General features: G+C 41.9%; 1 protein-coding gene across 5 annotated transcripts in view; it reads left to right on the plus strand.

The window, feature by feature from the left end:
* ANO4 (anoctamin 4) overlaps positions 1 to 19445 on the plus strand; it is a 392142-nt gene that overhangs the window by 357275 nt on the left and 15422 nt on the right. For all 5 annotated transcript variants that reach the window (XM_052001731.1, XM_052001734.1, XM_052001735.1 and 2 more), the window contains 6 exons: positions 3058 to 3169; positions 5322 to 5379; positions 6098 to 6195; positions 9664 to 9806; positions 15504 to 15656; positions 17850 to 17997. In XM_052001731.1, the coding sequence (XP_051857691.1) occupies positions 3058 to 3169; positions 5322 to 5379; positions 6098 to 6195; positions 9664 to 9806; positions 15504 to 15656; positions 17850 to 17997 (712 nt within the window). The remainder of the gene's footprint in view (positions 1 to 3057; positions 3170 to 5321; positions 5380 to 6097; positions 6196 to 9663; positions 9807 to 15503; positions 15657 to 17849; positions 17998 to 19445) is intronic.

Below are 19445 nucleotides of genomic sequence, written 5' to 3' on the forward strand. Positions count from 1 at the left end.
ACCTATGCATATCTGATTATAGGAAATTCCCCTGGCTAGGAAATCTTTTCATCTCTATAATCAACAGATTGCCTGGGGGCTCAGAGTATTTTATGAATTTTATTTCTAATCTGTATTTTTAAGCTTTGTAGTTTCACAGAAAAAAGAAAGTCATGGGGAACTGACATTGCCATAGACTAAAACCCACTAGATGGTGATGTGGTGAAGTATAGTTTCTAGCATAAAAGAACTTGGGTTCAAATCCCTGTGTGAATTTAGACAAGTTATACAACCTGCTTAGAAATCACTTTCTTCATCTATAAGATGAACACATTGGATTCTAAATGACTGTAAAGTGCTTCTCACAGATCTATGATCCTAAATAATTTTACCTCCCTGAGCCTCAGAAGGCTGAATAGTGGGCTCTGAGATCCCTTCCAGCTCCGCATCTCTGGTCCTATGACTTTAAATGTCGGGATTCTTTGCCAATTGTCATATAAACCTGAGATTATCTCACTCATACATAGTAGGAACTTAAAATGCTTTTTGAATTGAATCAAGTTTGCATTTGGGATGTATTTAAACAGGAACAAAATTTAGATAGCAGGGAATTTTATTTATTTTTTTATATTTAATTTTTGACAATACCTTTTTTATTTTTCCAATCATATACAAAGATAGTTTCCAACATTCATCTTTGCAAAACCTTGTTTTTCAAATTTTTCTCTCTTCCTCTCCCCCTTCCCCTAGCCAGCAGGCAATCTAATAGAGGTTAAATATATACAGTTCTTCTAAACATATTTCCATATTCATCATGCTGTGCAAGAAAAATCAAATCAAAAAGGAAAATAAACTATGAGAAAGAAAAAAAAACAAGAAACAAACAACAGCAACAAAAAAAGTAAAAATACTATGATTTGATCCACATTCAGTCTCTATAGTTCTCTCTCTGGATGCAGATGGCTCTCTCCATCATAAGTCTATTGGAACTGCCTTGAATCATCTCGTTGTTGAAAAGAGCCACGTCCATCACAGTTGATCATCACACAGTCTTGTTGCTGCTGTGCACAATGTTCTCTTGGTTTATATATATATTTACATAAATTTAGAATCAGTGTATGAAAGTCTCTCCAGGTCCCTTTGAAACCATCCTGCTGATCATTTCTTATAGAACAACAATATTCCATAATATTCATATACCACAACTTATTCAGCCATTCTCCCATTGATGGGCATCCACTCACTTTCCAGTTCCTTGTCATTACAAAAAGAGCTGCCACAAACATTGTTGCACATGTGAGTCCTTTTCCCTTTTCTATGATCTCTTTGGGATGTAAGCTTTGTAGAGACACTGCTGGGTCAAAGAGTACTCACAGTTTGATAGCTCTTTGGGCATAATAAGCAATTATATATATTTTTACTTCGCTCATTTAGCTAAAGGACTTGCTCTGGAACTTACCTCTCATGCTTAGTACCTAGGTATATACATATTACATATACACACCTATGTGCACACACACACACACACACGCACACACACACAACACATATATATATAAATGGTAACTATTTATGTTGTTTTCCACAAGAATGTTGGCTTCAGAAGCACAGGGACTGTTTGATTTTGGACTTGGTATCTCTAGCACATTGCCTCTCAAATAGATGGCATTTAATTAATGTGTATTGATTGACTATGAGACAAGAGGCAAAATATGGGCCCAGGACTAGTGATAGTCATTATTATATCTTCTCTTAATAGCTACCTGTTCTTATAAAATCTACCCTCCTAGATTATTTTAAACCGAAATGATTTTCTTTCCTCTTCCTTATCTGATGGCTTTCCAGGAAATATTGTGGGCTTTGCTTATTGAAAAAAATGATACCGAAATGAAATATTAAGGTGAACTGTTCTAAGCTTCAGAAATTGGGGGAAAGGAGGAAAGAACCTTTTTTTCACTAAACGTGAGCTTTTCTGCCAAGTACTTGAGTTGACAATGCAATCAAGGATAAGTGAAACTAACCCTGCACTTTCTGTTTGGAGGTGGAATCTATTCTTCAAAATGTATTTTATAGCCACAAACTTAGGGCAATTTAAAGGGGGAAAGAGTTCCTGCCTGGAATACAGTTTAGCACTTGGTGCGAGACCAGCTCTTCTTCTAGAGACCCAGCCATGAGGGTGGAATGTACAATGGGGGGAAGGGGAGGGGCGGGGATAATTCCATCCATCCAGCACGTGTCATCCACTTTCTATGTTCCAGACATTGCACCAGGATACAAAGACAGAAACAAAACTAGCCCTGCTTTCCGAGAGCTGATGTTTTACCGGGGTGGGGGAAATATAGCACATAAAGACATGTTTACAGAGCAGAGATAAAGCCCTGATGAGGGGATGGCTTCCTGAAGGAAATGACACATGAAGTGAATTTCAAAGAAATGTATGAGAATGGGACGGAAAGTCATTCCAGGCATCAGAGACAAAAATTCAGAGGCAACTTTTTGCTCTGACTTCAATACTAGGGGAACCTGAGATTTTGTCCTTTGGTAACTACTCGGCCAAGTCAGGTACTTCCCCCTCACATATGCCCCAGCCTTAGCAGATGACCGTTAGAGAGTGGCTGTGACCCAGAATGAGTCACAGCCAGAAGCTAAGCAGGGCAGGAGCAGCTCCCCCTGAGGGAGACTGCTCTTCAGACAACGGAGGCAGCTATGGCTGACTAGGGGGGAGAGGGCTAGGAAGCAGGGAGACCTTCCGACACTTGACATCTCCAAAAGTCAGCCCGTCAGCATTTACTAACTGCTTGTCGTGTGGTTCCAAGGACTAGGGGGGACAATCCAAAGAATGGAACCATCCCTTTATGCCTTAGACAACTAAATCTTTGATGGGTTAATAAAATGAGTTTTTTCTTCATGTCTTTGTATTGTTTCACCAAGCTGGCAATTAATTTCTAATGACTTTCATGGGTCTGAGCCAGCAAGCCTCCCTGAGAGCAGGAAGGGATGCTGTGGTGGGATCTTTCCGAGGGCAGGGCCGGAGGGTCCGATTAAGGCTTTCAATCTCTGCTCCTTCTTTGTCCACAGAGCAGCCTCGCACCGAATCTGAATGGGAGAACAGCTTCACTTTGAAAATGTTTCTTTTTCAGTTTGTCAATCTGAACAGCTCTACCTTTTACATTGCATTCTTCCTTGGAAGGTAAGGACTTGAGTGCGGGCAGCTCATCCCACATAGGGAGCAGAGAATGGGCACGCGGCTGAGCTGAGACGGCACCTCTCTATGAGTAGCCAGGGGCATGGGTGACATTCTGTTCAGAGGAGAGTCTGGGGATCTAAGCTGTCAGGCATCCAGGGCTTGTGCAGAGGGAAACCCAAACTTCCCACGCTTAATCCTACCCCAGTTTTATTGCAAAACTTGCACCAGAATTCTGGAGGAAATCCACCTCTCCAAAAGTCTTACAATAGAATACAACAGAGAGGTCTCTTAGAAACAGAGGGAGAAGGAAGCATGGTCAAATGAAGGGGCCCTGGTTCTGAAGTTCTAGAGCCCAGTGCTGCTGTTCCCTGTCTGACCTGGAGCCCATCTTAGTTTCCTCATCACTAAAAGAAGAAACTGGATAATATACTCTCTGAAATTCCCCTATGGCTGGAAAATCCCTTTGATAGAGTTATAGCAAGATAGGACCTTGGGGCTATTTCTTTATCACATCAGCTACACGGCTTTGAGGAGGTCCCTGTGGCTCATGTCCTTTCCAGCTCGTATGGCCTCCACAGGCTTTCCTTGTCATGTGGTAAATTAAGAGGTTTGATCTAGCTGGTCTCTGAGGTCTCTTTCACCATCAGATCTCTAATTCTCAAAGAGGTGGAACAAGTTCCAGTCATTCCAGGCCCTCCTCCATCTTTGCTTCCTGGCTGGAGGTCAGAGATCACTGGAAAGACCCTTTTATGAATACATCAGAGTGTTTTGCCTTTGGATTGAGAGAGGATGAAGAGGTCCTAGAAATTAAAAATTATTTAGGAAGGGGGAAGGATGTAGGAAGGGAGGAAGGAAAACTATCCTTCTCAGGAAGGACCATGGACTAATTACTAAGAAAAATTAAGGCTATTGGTGTGGCAGATCAGTGCCCAGTGCCAAAATAGTTAAGCAGTTGCCCTCTTAACCCCAACCTTGGTTGGCCTGTTAAAAGAATGCACAAAGCATCTTTATCCCCAAAAGTATCTCCCCAATACCCCATAGTTAAAGATATATCCCTGTCTTCTCTCAACATTTAGAACTTCCACTTGTGCTTTTTATGCCCAATATAAGTGGCGATCACTTCGCTTGCATTTGTGAACATCTCCTCCCATTACCCATGTCCTGTCACCCAGCAAAGTCTGAGGCCCATTTATTCACGAGGAGTGAATAAATCTCCACTATTAAGAGATCAGGAGGAAAAAGAGAAATGGCAAGACAGATTTGACATCAGGAAAAACTGAGTCACAGAGAATGGGGCTGATAGAGACCACCACATGCAGCCTCCCTTCTTGACCTCCCCTCCCAGCTTGAGAACTGCTCAGAAACAATGGACTTGTGAAATGAACCAAGAACTACTATGAGGAACAAGGAAAGGACAGGCAGAAAAGAAGGATGAGGAAGGATGCCCTGGGGAGAGAAAGACAATTATTCATATCAGTTCTCCACTTATTGGCTCAGCCAGCGTGGAATTCTGTCCTAAATAGTTTAATTTCCCAGGAGTGAAGGATATTGCCCTAGAGAGCCTGTTTAAGGAAATAGGAAACTTAAATCTTATCTAAGTCTTATAAAAATGCTTCTTACAGTAGCTTACGTAGTAATAATAATACTGTTCTAAGGGAAGGGCCCACACACGCTCATACATACCCCCTATCCAAGCTGTACGTCTGCTCTGGAGTCCGGAGACTTTATTGTACCAGATGCCAAATAGTGAACATGAGAAGGAAACAAAAAGGGAGAGCCCATCTGTTTGCCCATGGGCAACCAAGTTCTAGGACAGCTGGGGACTCTGCTCTCCTTGTTGAAAAAGGGAATTTGTTGCTGACTCCCCTGGAGCACTATCATTTGTTTTCTTTAATTTAATTTATTTTTTTAATTATAGCTTTTTATTTACAAGACATATGCATGGGTAATTTTTCAGCATTGACAATTGCCAAATCTTTTGTTCCAATTTTTCCCCTCTTCCCCCTACCCCCTTCCCCAGATGGCAGGTTGACCAATACATGTTAAATATGTAACGCCATCATTTTAAGGGATTTGTTTTGAACAAGGAACTAGGCTGTGTCAAGCAGGAACAGAGCGAGCCTGCGGTGTATTGACGTGGTCTTTTGTGTTAAAGGTTTACGGGACATCCAGGTGCTTATCTGAGGCTGATAAACAGGTGGAGACTAGAGGAGGTCTGTATTCTCTGCATGTTACCTAACTTTCTAAAGCCTTCTTATAAATAACATCGTGGGGAAAGGAGGGAAATCCTTGATTTGGGCAGAGATTTAACTAGGAATTCTTACTCTCAGAGGGGAAAGCAAGGGAGGGAAGAATAAAGAGGATGCTAATTTAATCAGACATATGTTTGTGTATGTAGGTATAGGATTTTATAGGGAGAAAATGTTTTATGTATATATTGTTATTTATTTACATATAACCCCAATTCCCCAGCTCATTCTCTGATCCTGATATCTGATCACTGCTACAGTGTAATCCTGGCCCTCCTCCACCTCCAGGGCTGAGACAGGATGAGGAGGGCCAGGAAGGAGGGAGACAGGAAGGGAATGAGCTCCGTCCTCCTCCTCTCCTTATTCATTCAGTAAACATATAAATGTCCACTGGGCTTGGAACCAGGAAGTCTAATCCTCGTGAGTTCCCATCCAGCCTCTTACACTTGCTGTGATCCTGGATGAGTCATTATTGCTCCCTCAGTTTCCCCATCTGTAAAATGGATGGGAGAAGGAAATGGCAACCTCCCAGTACCTTTGCCAAGAGAACCCCGGTGGGGTCCCGAGCAGTCAAACATGACTCAGTGGGCGCTAAGCTAAGCCCCAGGACACAAAAAGAGGCAGAAGCAGACCCACCCTGGGGGCTTCCGGTCTAATGGCCTCTGGGTTTGCTTCCTTGCAGTGCCACCCTAGCGGATGCCTTATTGATCTCTGTATGCAAATGGGCATTATCATGGTGCTAAAGCAGACCTGGAACAACTTCATGGAGCTTGGCTACCCGTAAGTAGGGCCCGGGGCCTGCACGGGCGGCCGAGGCCTTCGACAGCTGCCAGTGGGGCAGGCGGGGAGCGCTTCCTGGGGTTGGGGAAGGCGGGACCCTCGGTGGTAGCCTCGGTCCAGAGCGGCCGGAGGCATCGCGGTAGCATGGGAAGGGAGTCCTGGCAGCTAGGAGAGACCCGGATGCGAATCCTGGCTCAGCCGTTCCCTGTCCTGTGACCACTAACAAACCGCTTTGCCGCCCTGGGAATCATTTTCTTCCTGCGTCAAAAGTGGATGAAATGTCCCCCACCCTTCTTTTCAGCTCAAAACCCATGACTCTGCTTCTGACCCTCACTAGCTATGAGACTTTGCAAACTCACTGAGCCTTTCCAAGCCTCAGTGTTTGCACTGGGAAAATGGGCATGAGATGGCGGGATTTGGGGACAGGAGGGACCGGATCTGATCCTGCTCTAGGGTATTTGATGGCCAAAAGGCTGTATGTGGCCACTGTCTGGTATCATCGATTTAGAGCCGCCCGGGACCCAGGAGGTCATGTAGTCCAACTGCTTTGTTCCAAAGATGAGGAAATGAGGATTCAGACAGACAGAACCAGGAGGGTACCCTGGTCGGTCGGTCAGTCAGTCAGTCAGTCGACAGACATTTATTAATCACCTACTATACGCTAAGCACTGCCCTCTGACATCCCAGCCAGTACTCTGTATTATACCATCCTGTCTTCCATGATTGTGATATTTAAAATAGCAGATAGGCTGGGAAAGTTTGTGCAAAGAACTTGGTAGAGGGAGAACTTGTGAGCCCCACCTTGGTCCCCACCCCCTGCCATTCATTCTACACTAAGGAACTTCGTGGCAGAAAGACTGTGCAGGGGCCCAGGAACTCCCGCGGCTGTTTAGGAAGAGATGGAAAGAGGATCATTTTATAACTCTGAAGTTGCCCCCGCAGAAGACTAGGGTTCCAATCTCACCTGTGTGACTTTGGGCAAATCAGTTATAAACTCTGGGCCTCGGTTTCCTGTTGATAAAATGAACTGGTTACTTCTGAAGTCCTTTCTAGCTCCAGGTCTAAGATCCTCTGAGAACATGGGGGTGAGAAAGAGTTCAGAGAGCAAGCAAAAGAAACAAAACAGACCCAGAAGATGAACGGTCCACTGGTTTTAACATATGCCTCCAAGCAGAAATAACACAAGTCTATGGGGGCACGTGTGGACACACATTGTATTTTATCATGAGCTCTTTGTTATTAGATAAGGAAAGCCTTTTAATTTGGCTGTGTTAGCTTTTAGCCACTTAATTTTACAGGGCTATAAATCTACTGCTTGGTACTCTTCCTGTTGCCTCCCACTCCTGTTGGCTTGTGTTGGGACATCCTGTAATGATCAAGATGTTATGACCCCCCTGAGCTTCTCCCCGCTCCTCCCCCACTCCCATGCTTGGGCCACTAACAGGCTCGGATGAGCTTGGAAAGTCACCCCCACCTCCTCAGCCCTTCCTAAGTCAGGAAGTTGTTTGGTATCTTCACTTGTATCCCCCAAGTCCCTTGTTATAAGCCCTTAGATTCTCCTTCTCCGGATTCTAAGGCACCAAGGTGGGGAAAAAAGGTCAAAAATAAGGAAGCCCGTTTTAGATGACTAACTATAGTAATTTTTTTCTCTATTTAAAACCCCATCATGGAAATTCTTTTCAAAATACAGATAATAATTCAAAAATATCACTGCAGTTAGGCGTCCCAGACTAACTCTCCTAACCTGAGAGTTATAAACTCTGGGCCTCGGTTTCCTGTTGATAAAATGAAGTGGTTGGACTGGTTACTTCTGAAGTCCTTTCTAGCTCCAGGTCTAAGATCCTCTGAGAACATGGGGGTGAGGAAGAGTTCAGAGAGCAAGCAAAAGAAACAAAACAGACCCAAAAGATGAACAGTCCACTGAGACCTGAGATCTACTACAAAGTCAGTGAATTCATGGGGCTTTTTATTCATGATATTTTTGCAACCACCTTGCCCGCCTCACTACCTCTCTTCCCAACCATTCACCTCCCCAGCCTGTCCCCTACCTGCAGCCATCCCACCCTCTTCCTCTGCTACGTGTCCCTCAGGTGAAGCAATGATTCCCCACCTGTATTGTCCTTATGTCTTTTGGTTACAGGTAGAAAGTTGACCCTGATGTCTTAATAAGTGGTTTAAGCTAAGAGATGCAGACACTACTAATGATGGGAGGTGATAATGATAGTTAGCATTTATACAGTGTCTACTGGGTGCCAGGAACTGTGCAAAGAGCTATATAATTATCTCATTTCATCCTGCAATATCAGTCCTATTATTATTCCTATTTTACTGATGAAAAAATTGAGGCAGATATGAAATGATTTGCCCAGAATCACATGGCTAGTGAATGTCCGAGGCCACATTTGAACTCGGGTGTTTGTGCTTCCAGGCCCTGGCACCCGTTCACAGCCCACCACCTCACCGATCTTCACATACTTCCCTCTCCATTGATGGCCCATGGCCCTCGTGCAGCAAGAAAGGGAAGAGCAGGAATAGTAAAATCTGAGGAATTACCCAACTAGGCTCATTCTGTTTATTCAGAAAACCAAAAAGGGCTTATTGTTGGTGCTCCCCATTGGGCTGGTGGGACACGTCCTGGCTCTGGCCTCCTGCGGGCTAGCCTTCAGTTCTGGATCAGCCTCACACGGGCAAGTCACGGCCTCTTCGGACACCAGTTTTCTCATCTTTAAGGTTGGGGACCTTGTTTGGCCATAGGGAGTGCAACAAGAAACCTGGCAGGGACAACAAACATACCAAATAATTCCACAACCCAAGTATGACCTGGGAGGTGGACACTGACCCTCTAAGACATTAAGCTGCAGAACAGATGTGGGTCTGCGCTGGTAAAATTAGTAACAGTAGTAGTCATAATAATAGCAACAATTATAACTAGCATTTATATAGCCTCTTAAGGTTCCCAAAGTTATTTGTGAGTGTCATCCTCACAACGGCCCTGGGAAATAGGTGCTGTTATTGTCCCCACTTTGGAGATGAAAAAATTGAGGCTGAATTAGGTTAAGTGACTTGCCCAGGGTCACAGAGCTAATCCCTAGTTGAGGCGGCATTTGAACTCGGGCTTTCCTGACTCCAGGCCCAGTACTCTGTACTGCACCACCGGCCACTCAGAATTCCAACTGCCAATGAAAGAAATCTCAGGTCTAGTTGTTATAATTATGTCCCAGGGCCAATAACTGTCCACAAAGCATCCCGTAAACAACAGCCAGCTGCCGCCACGGGTGACTCGTTGGTCACCGGTGTTGCCGTCACCGTGGGCCCAAAGTCCAGGTCCTCCTTTCCCTTGTCTTGAACGTATTCTTCAGTTTTCAGTTTTTCCTTTTACTGTGTTTACATATGGTGACTCCTTTGGTCACTGGAAGTCATTTATAAATATGAATTTTTTTTCCCAAATTGATTTTTTTTGTCATGCAGGTTAATTCAGAACTGGTGGACCAGGAGAAAAGTCCGTCAAGAGCAAGGCACACAGAGAAAAACCAGTTTCCCACAATGGGAAAGGGACTATAACCTGCAGCCCATGAATGCTTATGGGCTCTTTGATGAATACCTAGAAATGAGTATGGAAAAGTTCTTTTGCCTATTTGTTAAATGTAAATTTTAGCCTTCTGGGATATTCTTATCTAAATCTACTCCTCTCATTGGAAAGATATTTGATGGTAGTATGATAAACAAACACCTACTGTGTGCAAGGCACTATCCTAAGTGTTGCCAGGGGTGCCCAATGGGACCAGCGATGGCCCTTGTCCCAAGGAGCTTCTAATCAAGCACAGGAGCTCCACACCCTGGTACAGAGGAAATCACACTGACCCCTGGAGGCAGACAGCCTGCCTCCATTCTCAACCCAACGACCTCGGTCTGCTTCGCTTTCCTGGGCCTCCGTTTCCCCATCTGTAAAATGAGGGATTTGAATTAGGTGGTCTCTGAGGTCTTTTACAGCTCCAGATCTCTAGGATTATTACTTTAAAAAACTCTTGTGTTTTTACCATAGCAAAAAGAGCAGACAATTTAACACAAAGGGAAAAAAATCTGATTAATTTGTTTTTGACATCAAGTGTACAGGTTTCAGAGTGTTCCAAAAAGTGTAAGATGTTCCCATCTTTCAGAGTCACTGGAGAACATAAATAAATGACTTATCAGAAAATAGCAAACCAAAGGAAAAAAAGTTTTTATCAATGTAAGAAAAATAGACTAATCTCACATTTAAGGAAAAATTCTTTCTAAGAGACTAAATTGAGAATGAGAATGCATCTTAAAAGCTTTCCCCAATTAAAATACTTTTCCTGGTTTAAAAAAAAATACAACTAAATCTCTTGGGACAGTAGTAGACAGTAGTAAAATCCAAGTGATATGTAATGTTTTTTGGATGGCTTCTGCACTAAATATCTGCTGATGTTTTTAGAGTTTCAATTACAAGATGCCTGAATGATGTAATGTCAAGTTGAAATCAAATTGAACATTTATTCAGAATTTAATTAATGCAGTTTATTAATAGAACAAAGTCATTTGAAGGTACTGCTGCACTGTTTCTTCCTCCTCAATAAAAAAGAAAAATTTTGATGGATATATGAATAGAAGCAAAGAAGTTGAAAATGAAGGGGAGGAAGAAAGGAAAGGGAAAAACAGGGCTTTTTCAGGATTTAAAATCTGAAAGGGGGAGGAACTAAACTTTCTGCTAAGTAGTATTAGGATACTCAGAGTAGCTATAAGGCACAGAGTATCAGGTTTGGAAGGAGGAAAGGAAGGAAAAAAGGAAAGGAAGGGAAGGAAAGAAAAAGAAAAGGGAAAAAATAGGAAGAGAATTAGGAAATGAAGAGGAAAGAAGAGTGCTTATTATTTGCCACTTAGCATTTAAGATGCTAAACCCTGTGAACACATGAACATGAAAGCAGGATCCCTACTATCTTTCTAATAGGGGAAGATAGTCCATAATGGGGGCTGGAAAGCCCATGGGGGAAGGGGCAAGGAGAGTACTGAAGTGAGGGCAAAGCCTCTAGTGTGGAGAGTAGGTTAGAAGGTAAGTGGGTGGCAAGGCTGGGACTTGTGCTAATGTGGTGGTCCTAGGCAAAGCCTCATGAAGTCAATGAGTTGAACTCTGAGCGGAGTCAAGGTATCTGATGGGAAATGAGCTGGGAGGGGAACGGTGCACCTGGAATTTCTGAGGACACTGAGGAAGAAAAGTCATTACGTCAGTTCATCACTGTACACGTCATCTTCTGATTTTAAATTCTAAGCACTAGGAGGGTTGTTGATAGTTTTCATTGAATACTGACAGCACTTTTCTTTCTTCCTAGCACCAAGAAAACCTTATTTCCTAAAGAGAAATTCCTGTAGCCAAAGCAGAGAAACAATTATTTCTCTTTTCATAATGGAAGTGTATTACTATGATGAATCTCAAGCCACTATAATTTATGCTCTTGGGTTCATTTGTCCATTATAGTCCAGTGAGACCCAATCTTAACCCTTTTTAAATTTATATAATATTTAGGAGGCAGTTTGACCTATCAGATTGATAGTTGGTCTCAGCCAGGAAGACCTGGACTTCTACTCCTGCCTCTGATACCTCCTGGCTGAGGGAACCTGGGTGAGCCCCCAGATAATTTTCTGTGACTTTGTTATCAACCAGCACTGGTAGAGAGAATTCCCTATATCATTAAACATACGTCTATGAAGCTTCCCATAATATCTTGCTTCTTAGACGACTCAAAGAATGCCCATGGATACATTCTAATTACTTTTTTTCACTTTGCTTATTCCTTTTCATTTTGCTCTCATCTATTCAAACATTCATTCTTCAGCAGTCAATAAGTACCTACTCTGCACTGGGAGAGAAACAAAGTTAGATGAAATACAGCCATTGCTCTTTTGGGATTTAAATCTAAAAGGGGAAGGAACTGAGCTTTCTGCTAAGTAGTACTAGGATACTCGGGGTACCTGTAAGGCACAAAGTGCCAGGTCTGGTATCGGGAGGACTTATCTTTCTGAGTTCAAATTCGGCCTCAGACACGTACTAGCTGTGTGACCCTGGACAAGTGACTTAACCCTGTGTGCCTCAGTTTCCTCATATAAAAATGAACTGGAGAAGGAAATGGCAAACCACTCCAGTATCTCTGGCGAGAAAACTGCAAATTCTGTACTTAGAATCTAAAAGCCCTTGGTTCAAATTCCATCTTTGAGCTGTACAACCATGGATAAGTCACTTAATATTTTTGAGTCTGTTTCCTTATCTATAAAATGAGGCTGTTGGACTAGAAGCCTCCCAAGTCTTAAATTTTATTTCTATGAGTCTATAATTGTAGCTTCTCTCAAAGTTCTCCCCAGCTTTCATAAAAATGTAAAAACTATAGAAATTTTTGTCCATTTGAAAACTTTCTTGGCTATCATGTTATTTCAAGTTGGCAGACAGAAATCTAAATCCCATTTATCATGTAGTATAAAATAGATCAAATATCTCAGATTTCATAAAAATTTATTCAGAGCTTTCAAAAATATGTCAGGGCAATTAGATGAAATATCAATCAATGTGCATCAGAGATTTCCCTACATCTGGCCAAATTATAATTTCAGAACTCTCTAGTTTTATCATTTTATGCATGAAGTCCATGTGTAAGTAAAGCTTTCTTTAAAATATTTTACATAGTTCACATAATTTCAAGTTACTAGCAAAAGATATTGACATCAAAAACTAGATTTCAAACCAAAATGGAGATATAATGCTAAGAACAAGAAAGGTGATGATCTAGGTGTCAGAACACACTCAGTGTTATGCTCAGTTCTTCTATTTTAAAGAGGACACTGACAAACCAGAATATCTGGAAAGAGAAAACTTAAATCTTAAGAGGACTGGAAATTTAGGTGTGTGTTTCAGTGAAAGTAACTTCCTTTCTGGGTCCCTCATTTTAGAAATGATATTGATAAGCTGGAGAGCAGTCAGGAAAGTGAAGAGCTTCAAGGCCATGCAATATGAGAATTAGTGTGAGAATTAGACAAAATGGGCTAGCACCATAGGGGAGTAGAAGGAACACTGAACTCAAGGACACAGAATCCCAGCTTTGCCATTTACCAGGTCAAATAAGCCATTTAACTTTTCTGGGTCTCAGTTTCCTTATCTGTAAATTGAGAGAGTTGAGTGTGATCTCAAAGTTTCTCACTATTAAGTCTGATCTATGACCCAATGTTTCTCTACATCTAATGTTTCCCATGAAAAAGAGAAGTTATGGGGCGCAAAAGGGAAAAGGCAAATTCTCCAAGACTCTGAAGGGCTGTCATTAGGACAACAGATCAGGCTCATTGTTTGGCCCCCAAAGGGCAGAACTAGTAGCAAGATGTCAGAGTTTCAAAGAGGTAAATCCAAGGTTTGATAAAGGAAAAAAAATTGCCAAGCTTTCTAGAAATTGAATGGGCTGCATCAGAAGGCAGGTTGGTAGCCAAGACTGGATAAACTACTTGTCAGGTACATTATACAGGACGTTCCTTTTCAGGTTTGAGTAGGACTAGGTGGCCCTCACTCAGATTGTTTATGTGAGTGTGAGCTTTTCTTCATTTTGCATAGATTCCCTATTTTCATAAGTTTATTTGTTGTTTCTCCCATTGGGATGCAAGCTCCCTGAGGCAAGTTTCACTTTTATTTCTATCCCCAACCCTTAGCTTGGTACCTTACAACAGAGAGCTTTAATAAATGTTCGTTGATTGACTAAATCATGCCACCTTGGTGACCTGCTGGCACCTCCAGATCCACCTACCATCTTAGCTTGCACACCTGCCCCTCTCTGATTTTTCCGTTCCAGTTAATGGCCCCATCATCCCCCTTTGGATTCATCAGATCCTAGCCAAGCCTTCTGTAATATTTATGTCTTTTCTATTCTCTCTCTCTTGTGACTACCTAGGTTAAAGTCTCATCCATTTTCCTGGACTGCTGTAGCCTCCTAGTTGGTGTTCCTATCTCTTCCCCACCATCTCTATCTAATTTATGTTTCTAATGACTCACAAACAGAAAGTAAACTTCTTAATCTATCTTCCAAGACTCCCCACAATCTGGTCTCAGATCAACTTTGCAGCCTGTTTACAAAATCTACATGCTAGCCAAATTAGACCATTTACCCTCCCTCCATCTTGACTTCTCCTGTACATGTGCATTTGTTCACATCACCTCCAATATATAGAACTATCCTTTCATCTTTCTCTTCGCAATCCTTGCTGGTTGAAATCCATTTTTTCAAGGTGTCCAGGAAGATCTTCTGATCTTCAAAGCTGGAAACAACCATTTCCTTCTCAAATTTGTCATAGCCCTTTGAGCATACTTCTTTTGATGTTCTTGGCAAATAGAAATTATAGCTATTAATGTTCATATTATATCCTCTAACCCTCCTTTTAGATCATAATCTTGAGCACAGGTTCCATGTCTCGTTCATCTTTCCATTGCTCACACTTAGCACAGTGCCTAAAAACACTTGAGAAATGAGCAGACTCAATTAAATGTTGAACTCGATTGTCTACATTGCCCTAAAACGGTTGGTTGCTATAGTGGATTCAGATGGCTTACCAGTATTTAGTTTGGGAAACATCTCCATCAAGCCCATTTTTTTTGGTGTCATGTAGACCAAAAACAAGCAGTTATCTAACTACATTTTTCCATCTTTCATGTAGCTGTTATTGTCATGGAGACATGTCTTCCAAGGGCCTTTATTCTCCAAAAATCTTTTTCTTCTTTATATGTATGTTCTCACTGTGAGAAATAGATCCCCTCCACCTTCCGAGTTTTCTTTCCAGATGATAAATCAGCTCCTTCTTACTAATCATTGTTTCATCACGACTGGATTGCTGAGAAGACCCAACAGTGAAACAAGTAGAAAGGGAAAGGTCATTCCAACAACTACTTGCCTCTTGCATGGATGATTTTTTAAAAATGAGCTTGACTATCCCTTCTCCCCACTACCACCAAATCTCTAACTAGTTGCTTTAGTTTGAGGAGCTATAATTCAAATATCTATTTCTATATATCTCCTGAAATTATACTGCTCCACAGAATGGAAACTCCATGAAGTTTGCTAAAAAGAGATCATTTTTGTTTTGTTTTTTATCCCCAGCACTGGTCCTTGCACATAGTAGGTGCTTAATAAATGCTCGCTAAATTGCCCACTGGGAAAAGATCTCCCCTAGGCTCTCATATCAAGAACACTGGCATCTGCTAGACCCAAGCCTTCCAAAAGGGAGGGTTGAAGACTGACATATGTGATCTTTTCCGTTCCCTCTTCTAGTTCTACAGTTTGGCTTCACCACTATTTTTGTCGCAGCCTTCCCCCTGGCACCGCTCCTGGCCTTACTGAACAACATTATTGAAATCCGACTGGATGCGTACAAATTTGTGACGCAGTGGAGGCGGCCTTTAGCTTCAAGAGCCAAAGACATAGGTGAGCCAAGAAATGTGTGTGAATGGGAGAACTTGTGTGATTGTCCAACTGGTAATTAAGATATATTTTTATATTTTGTTTTTTATTACCACTTTTTATTTTCAAAATATACTCATGGATGATTTTTTACCATAGACCCTTGCAAAACTTTGCACTCTGTTCCAAAATTTTTCCTCTCTTCACTCTACTTCCTCCCTAGATGGCAAATAATCCAATATATGTTAAACATGTTTAAAAAAAAAAAGTAATCAAAATAAAAATAGCAAAACCTACTCCATGGATATTGATTTTTCTACAATGGATTGAGAATGAATCTGGGATTGCCTATGTTTTTATTTTTTGTCCAAGTGAGAAGTAGCTCACTTGGACAAAGTAAGAGAAAAGACTCAGAGAGGAAATAGTGGCTGTCTTCAAATATTGCAAGGAATATCTCGTGGAGAAGTGATTAAATATGTTCTGTTGGACTCGGAGGGAAGAAACAGGACATAGAGATAGCAGTTACAAAGAAGCAAATGTAGGCTTCTTGTCAGGAAACCCTTCCTAACAATAAGAGTGAAGTGGAATGGACTTCCTTGGGAGTTCCTGTCTTTGGAGATCTTTTAGACAAAAGGCTGGATGACCACTGGTTTGGCACGCTATAGAAGGGATTCTCTTTCAGGAATAGGTTGACCTAGAAGGCTAGACTATCTTTTCCATTTCTTAAATTCTTTATTTCTGTGCACACTAGACTTGGAGTCTGACAGTCTGGGGTTCTAGTTCTGCTTCTGACTCTAATAATGTGGCTTTGAGAAATCCTGTGTCTCAAGTTTCATTTCATCATCTTTAAAACAGAAAGATATATTTGGGATATAATATTTGGGATAGCTGCCTCAAAAGGCTGCTGGATAAGCCAGCACCTTAACTGGCAGACTTTGGAACATTTTACAAAGTCATTATTGTTGTTAGTAAAAAGGTTGGTCTAGAAGAACTCTTGCTGTCATTGGGACATTTAAGACTTTCCTCATTCAGTTGGCTAAGAATCATCAACAAGGTATTCCAAGTCTTGCTGCCATTTTTTTTTCTTGATGGCTTAAAAAAGAAACCATTTGACATTTGATTGAATTAAGAAACAGGAAAAGTGATAACTGTATATATCTTGCAGGTACTTAGTTATTTCCATATTGTCTTTCCCAATAGGATGTAAGATGCCTGAGGGCAGAGATCTTTTTCCCCCCTTTATCTTCCTAGCGGTTAGCAGAGTTTGCCTAGATTAAGGCTTATTAAATAAACATTTGTTGACTGACTGGCTCATAGTAAATACTTAATATATGATGTTCCAAAAATCTTGGTGTGATTTTAAACTTTGATAAGCATAAAATTTATGGTCTACTGGAGGAGACAATATATAAATTACCAAGGGCATGCAAGACGTTTACAGTAGATATGCTTTCCTGCTTCTTAGTAAATTCAATCTTAGTGTCCTTTTTTTTCCAAATAAAATCTCAATTCTCTTTAGAATAGTTGGTGTGAGATTTCCATCCCCAATCCCTTTTTCCCGTGGTTTTAAAAAGAATGCCCCGGGGCATTGTAAATTCTCTGGGCAGTGGCCATGGAGATCCTAAATTCAGGCTTTTCAATCATGAGGATAACCTTTTGTCTTGGAAGTTAATGGGATTTAGGGTTGAGAAATATTGGCTACACCTATGAAATCCAAGAATGGATCCCAAACAAGGACAGCCTCCTCTGTTAATGTTCTTGGCTCAGACTGTGGAGCTAATAATGGATTGATAATGGACCGGCATGGCCTGTTGGCTGCCCACTCAACTGGATGAGATTTTACCAAGCTGTCTCTGGCCAGGGCTTTGCCTGAGCGTCAGATCCTGAGGAGTTTATTCATCGTGTGTGCTGACTCTTTGTCCAGGACTCCTTCGGAGAATAAAAGGCCTGTCTGGCTGCCCTTGTCTTATGGAACGATAAATGGGGACCTACAAGCAGGGAAGGCTGCAGCAGAAATTGTTTCTCAACAAATTTAGATTTCCTTTAATTGACTGTCAGCTCCTTAAGGGCAGAGATGTGGCTTTTGTATTTGCATAATAATAAGAATCAGAACAGGCAATGTGATATAACTGAGAGGTAGAAAGGCTTGTTGCTTAAGAGATGTTCCTATAGTTAATAAAATACCGTTTTTGTTTTGTTTTTTTTTTTTTTGCACAGGAATCTGGTATGGAATTCTTGAAGGCATTGGGATTCTCTCTGTAATCACAAATGCATTTGTCATAGCCATAACATCAGACTTCATCCCTCGCTTGGTTTATGCTTACAAATACGGACCTTGTGCAGGCCAAGGAGAGGCTGGACAAAAGTAAGTTTGGGCCACTGAGCCATCTTGTACTTAGTCGTTCATTTCTTAAATATTTGGGGCAGGGATAAAACTGGGAGAGGAACAGTTAAGTATACAAGGATGGAGTTGTGAGTGTGAAAAGAGAACTTAAAGTGGATTATAGCTGAAAGACTACAAGCTATGGAATCAGAGTGTTGAGGTTCAAAAGGAGACTACAAAAGATTGGGATCTAGTGTCTCAAAAGGATTTACAGGCTTGAACCCATCTCCTAGTCAAGGGGCAAAGTTTATTGTAATTGTAATGCCAATTGAAGCAAGCTAAGTTCTAAAAGGATTTAGCAAAGAACCAGGAGCAAGAAGACAAATTTATCCAGTTCTTCATATTACTGACATGCTAACTTTATGGCCCAGAGGTAAAACTGAGGTCTCAGAAACTTGGTTATCAGTGACTGACAGATTGTGTATCTGACAGTCAGCAAAATGTATAGGACTATCCTAAGGCCAGAAGACTTTAGAATCATTGACAGACAGATTGTTAGAACAACAGGACTCTAAGATTAGGGGATCTCAGGATTACTGCTATAGTTCCCCTAGAAGCTGCACCCTATCAAGAGGAACTAGGTTCCAATCTTACCTCTGAAAATTAACACCTGCATGACCTCCCTCAGAGACATCACCTCGCTTCCCGGATGAGAGTTACTTCATCTGTAAAATCAAAGAGCTGAACTAGGTGATCTCCAAGGTCTCTTCCATCTGTGATTCTGTAATGAAAACATTTCTCCTGAATATAGAAAATGAATCACAATCTGATTGAATGTGCTACACAACAAACAAGTTCTGTGAATTAACCTTACACACAGTTAAAAAGAGTGTCATTCAGGGCTGTTGGCTATGACCCAGCCCGATACAACTGTAGGAGAACTAGATGGGCTGAATCACTTTGGTGGCCCAGTTCCCTGGAAATCACATGTGTGTGGGCAGAACCGGCATTTCTAGGCTGGCTGGAGGCAGCTGCAAAGCCAGCATAATGGGCCTTCAGCTTATCTCCTGGGCCCCTTTGCACTCCCCTGGTAGTCTTTCCCACCAAGAGCCCCAGATCATCCCACTTTCACTCTCTGTGTCTGCAGGATCTGGCGAAGTCATCCAGGCAATGGACGTGCTGAATTGAAATCCTATTGTTCTTATCCCAGTCTCTCTTGTGTTAAGCACAGGGCTTACATGCCCTGGTTCTGATGGGAGGAAGTAGGACACACAAAAGGAAACTAGAATTGGAGGCCTGGTAGAGCTAGGAACCTCCGGGCATCCCCAGCAAGGGAGCATGATGTTCTGGGAGATGGGAGCCACTAAGGGAAAGTGAAAGGTTCCCTGGAACGTTCCTGTGTATGGGGAGGAGTTCATAGCTCCGTTCTCTTACGGGAGGGGCTGAGCACCAAGAGCAGAGTGTCAAACACTGAAGCCATCTCCAGGGCC

Source organism: Antechinus flavipes, chromosome 5 (assembly GCF_016432865.1).
Source record: "Antechinus flavipes isolate AdamAnt ecotype Samford, QLD, Australia chromosome 5, AdamAnt_v2, whole genome shotgun sequence".
NCBI classification, from domain to species: domain Eukaryota; kingdom Metazoa; phylum Chordata; class Mammalia; order Dasyuromorphia; family Dasyuridae; genus Antechinus; species Antechinus flavipes.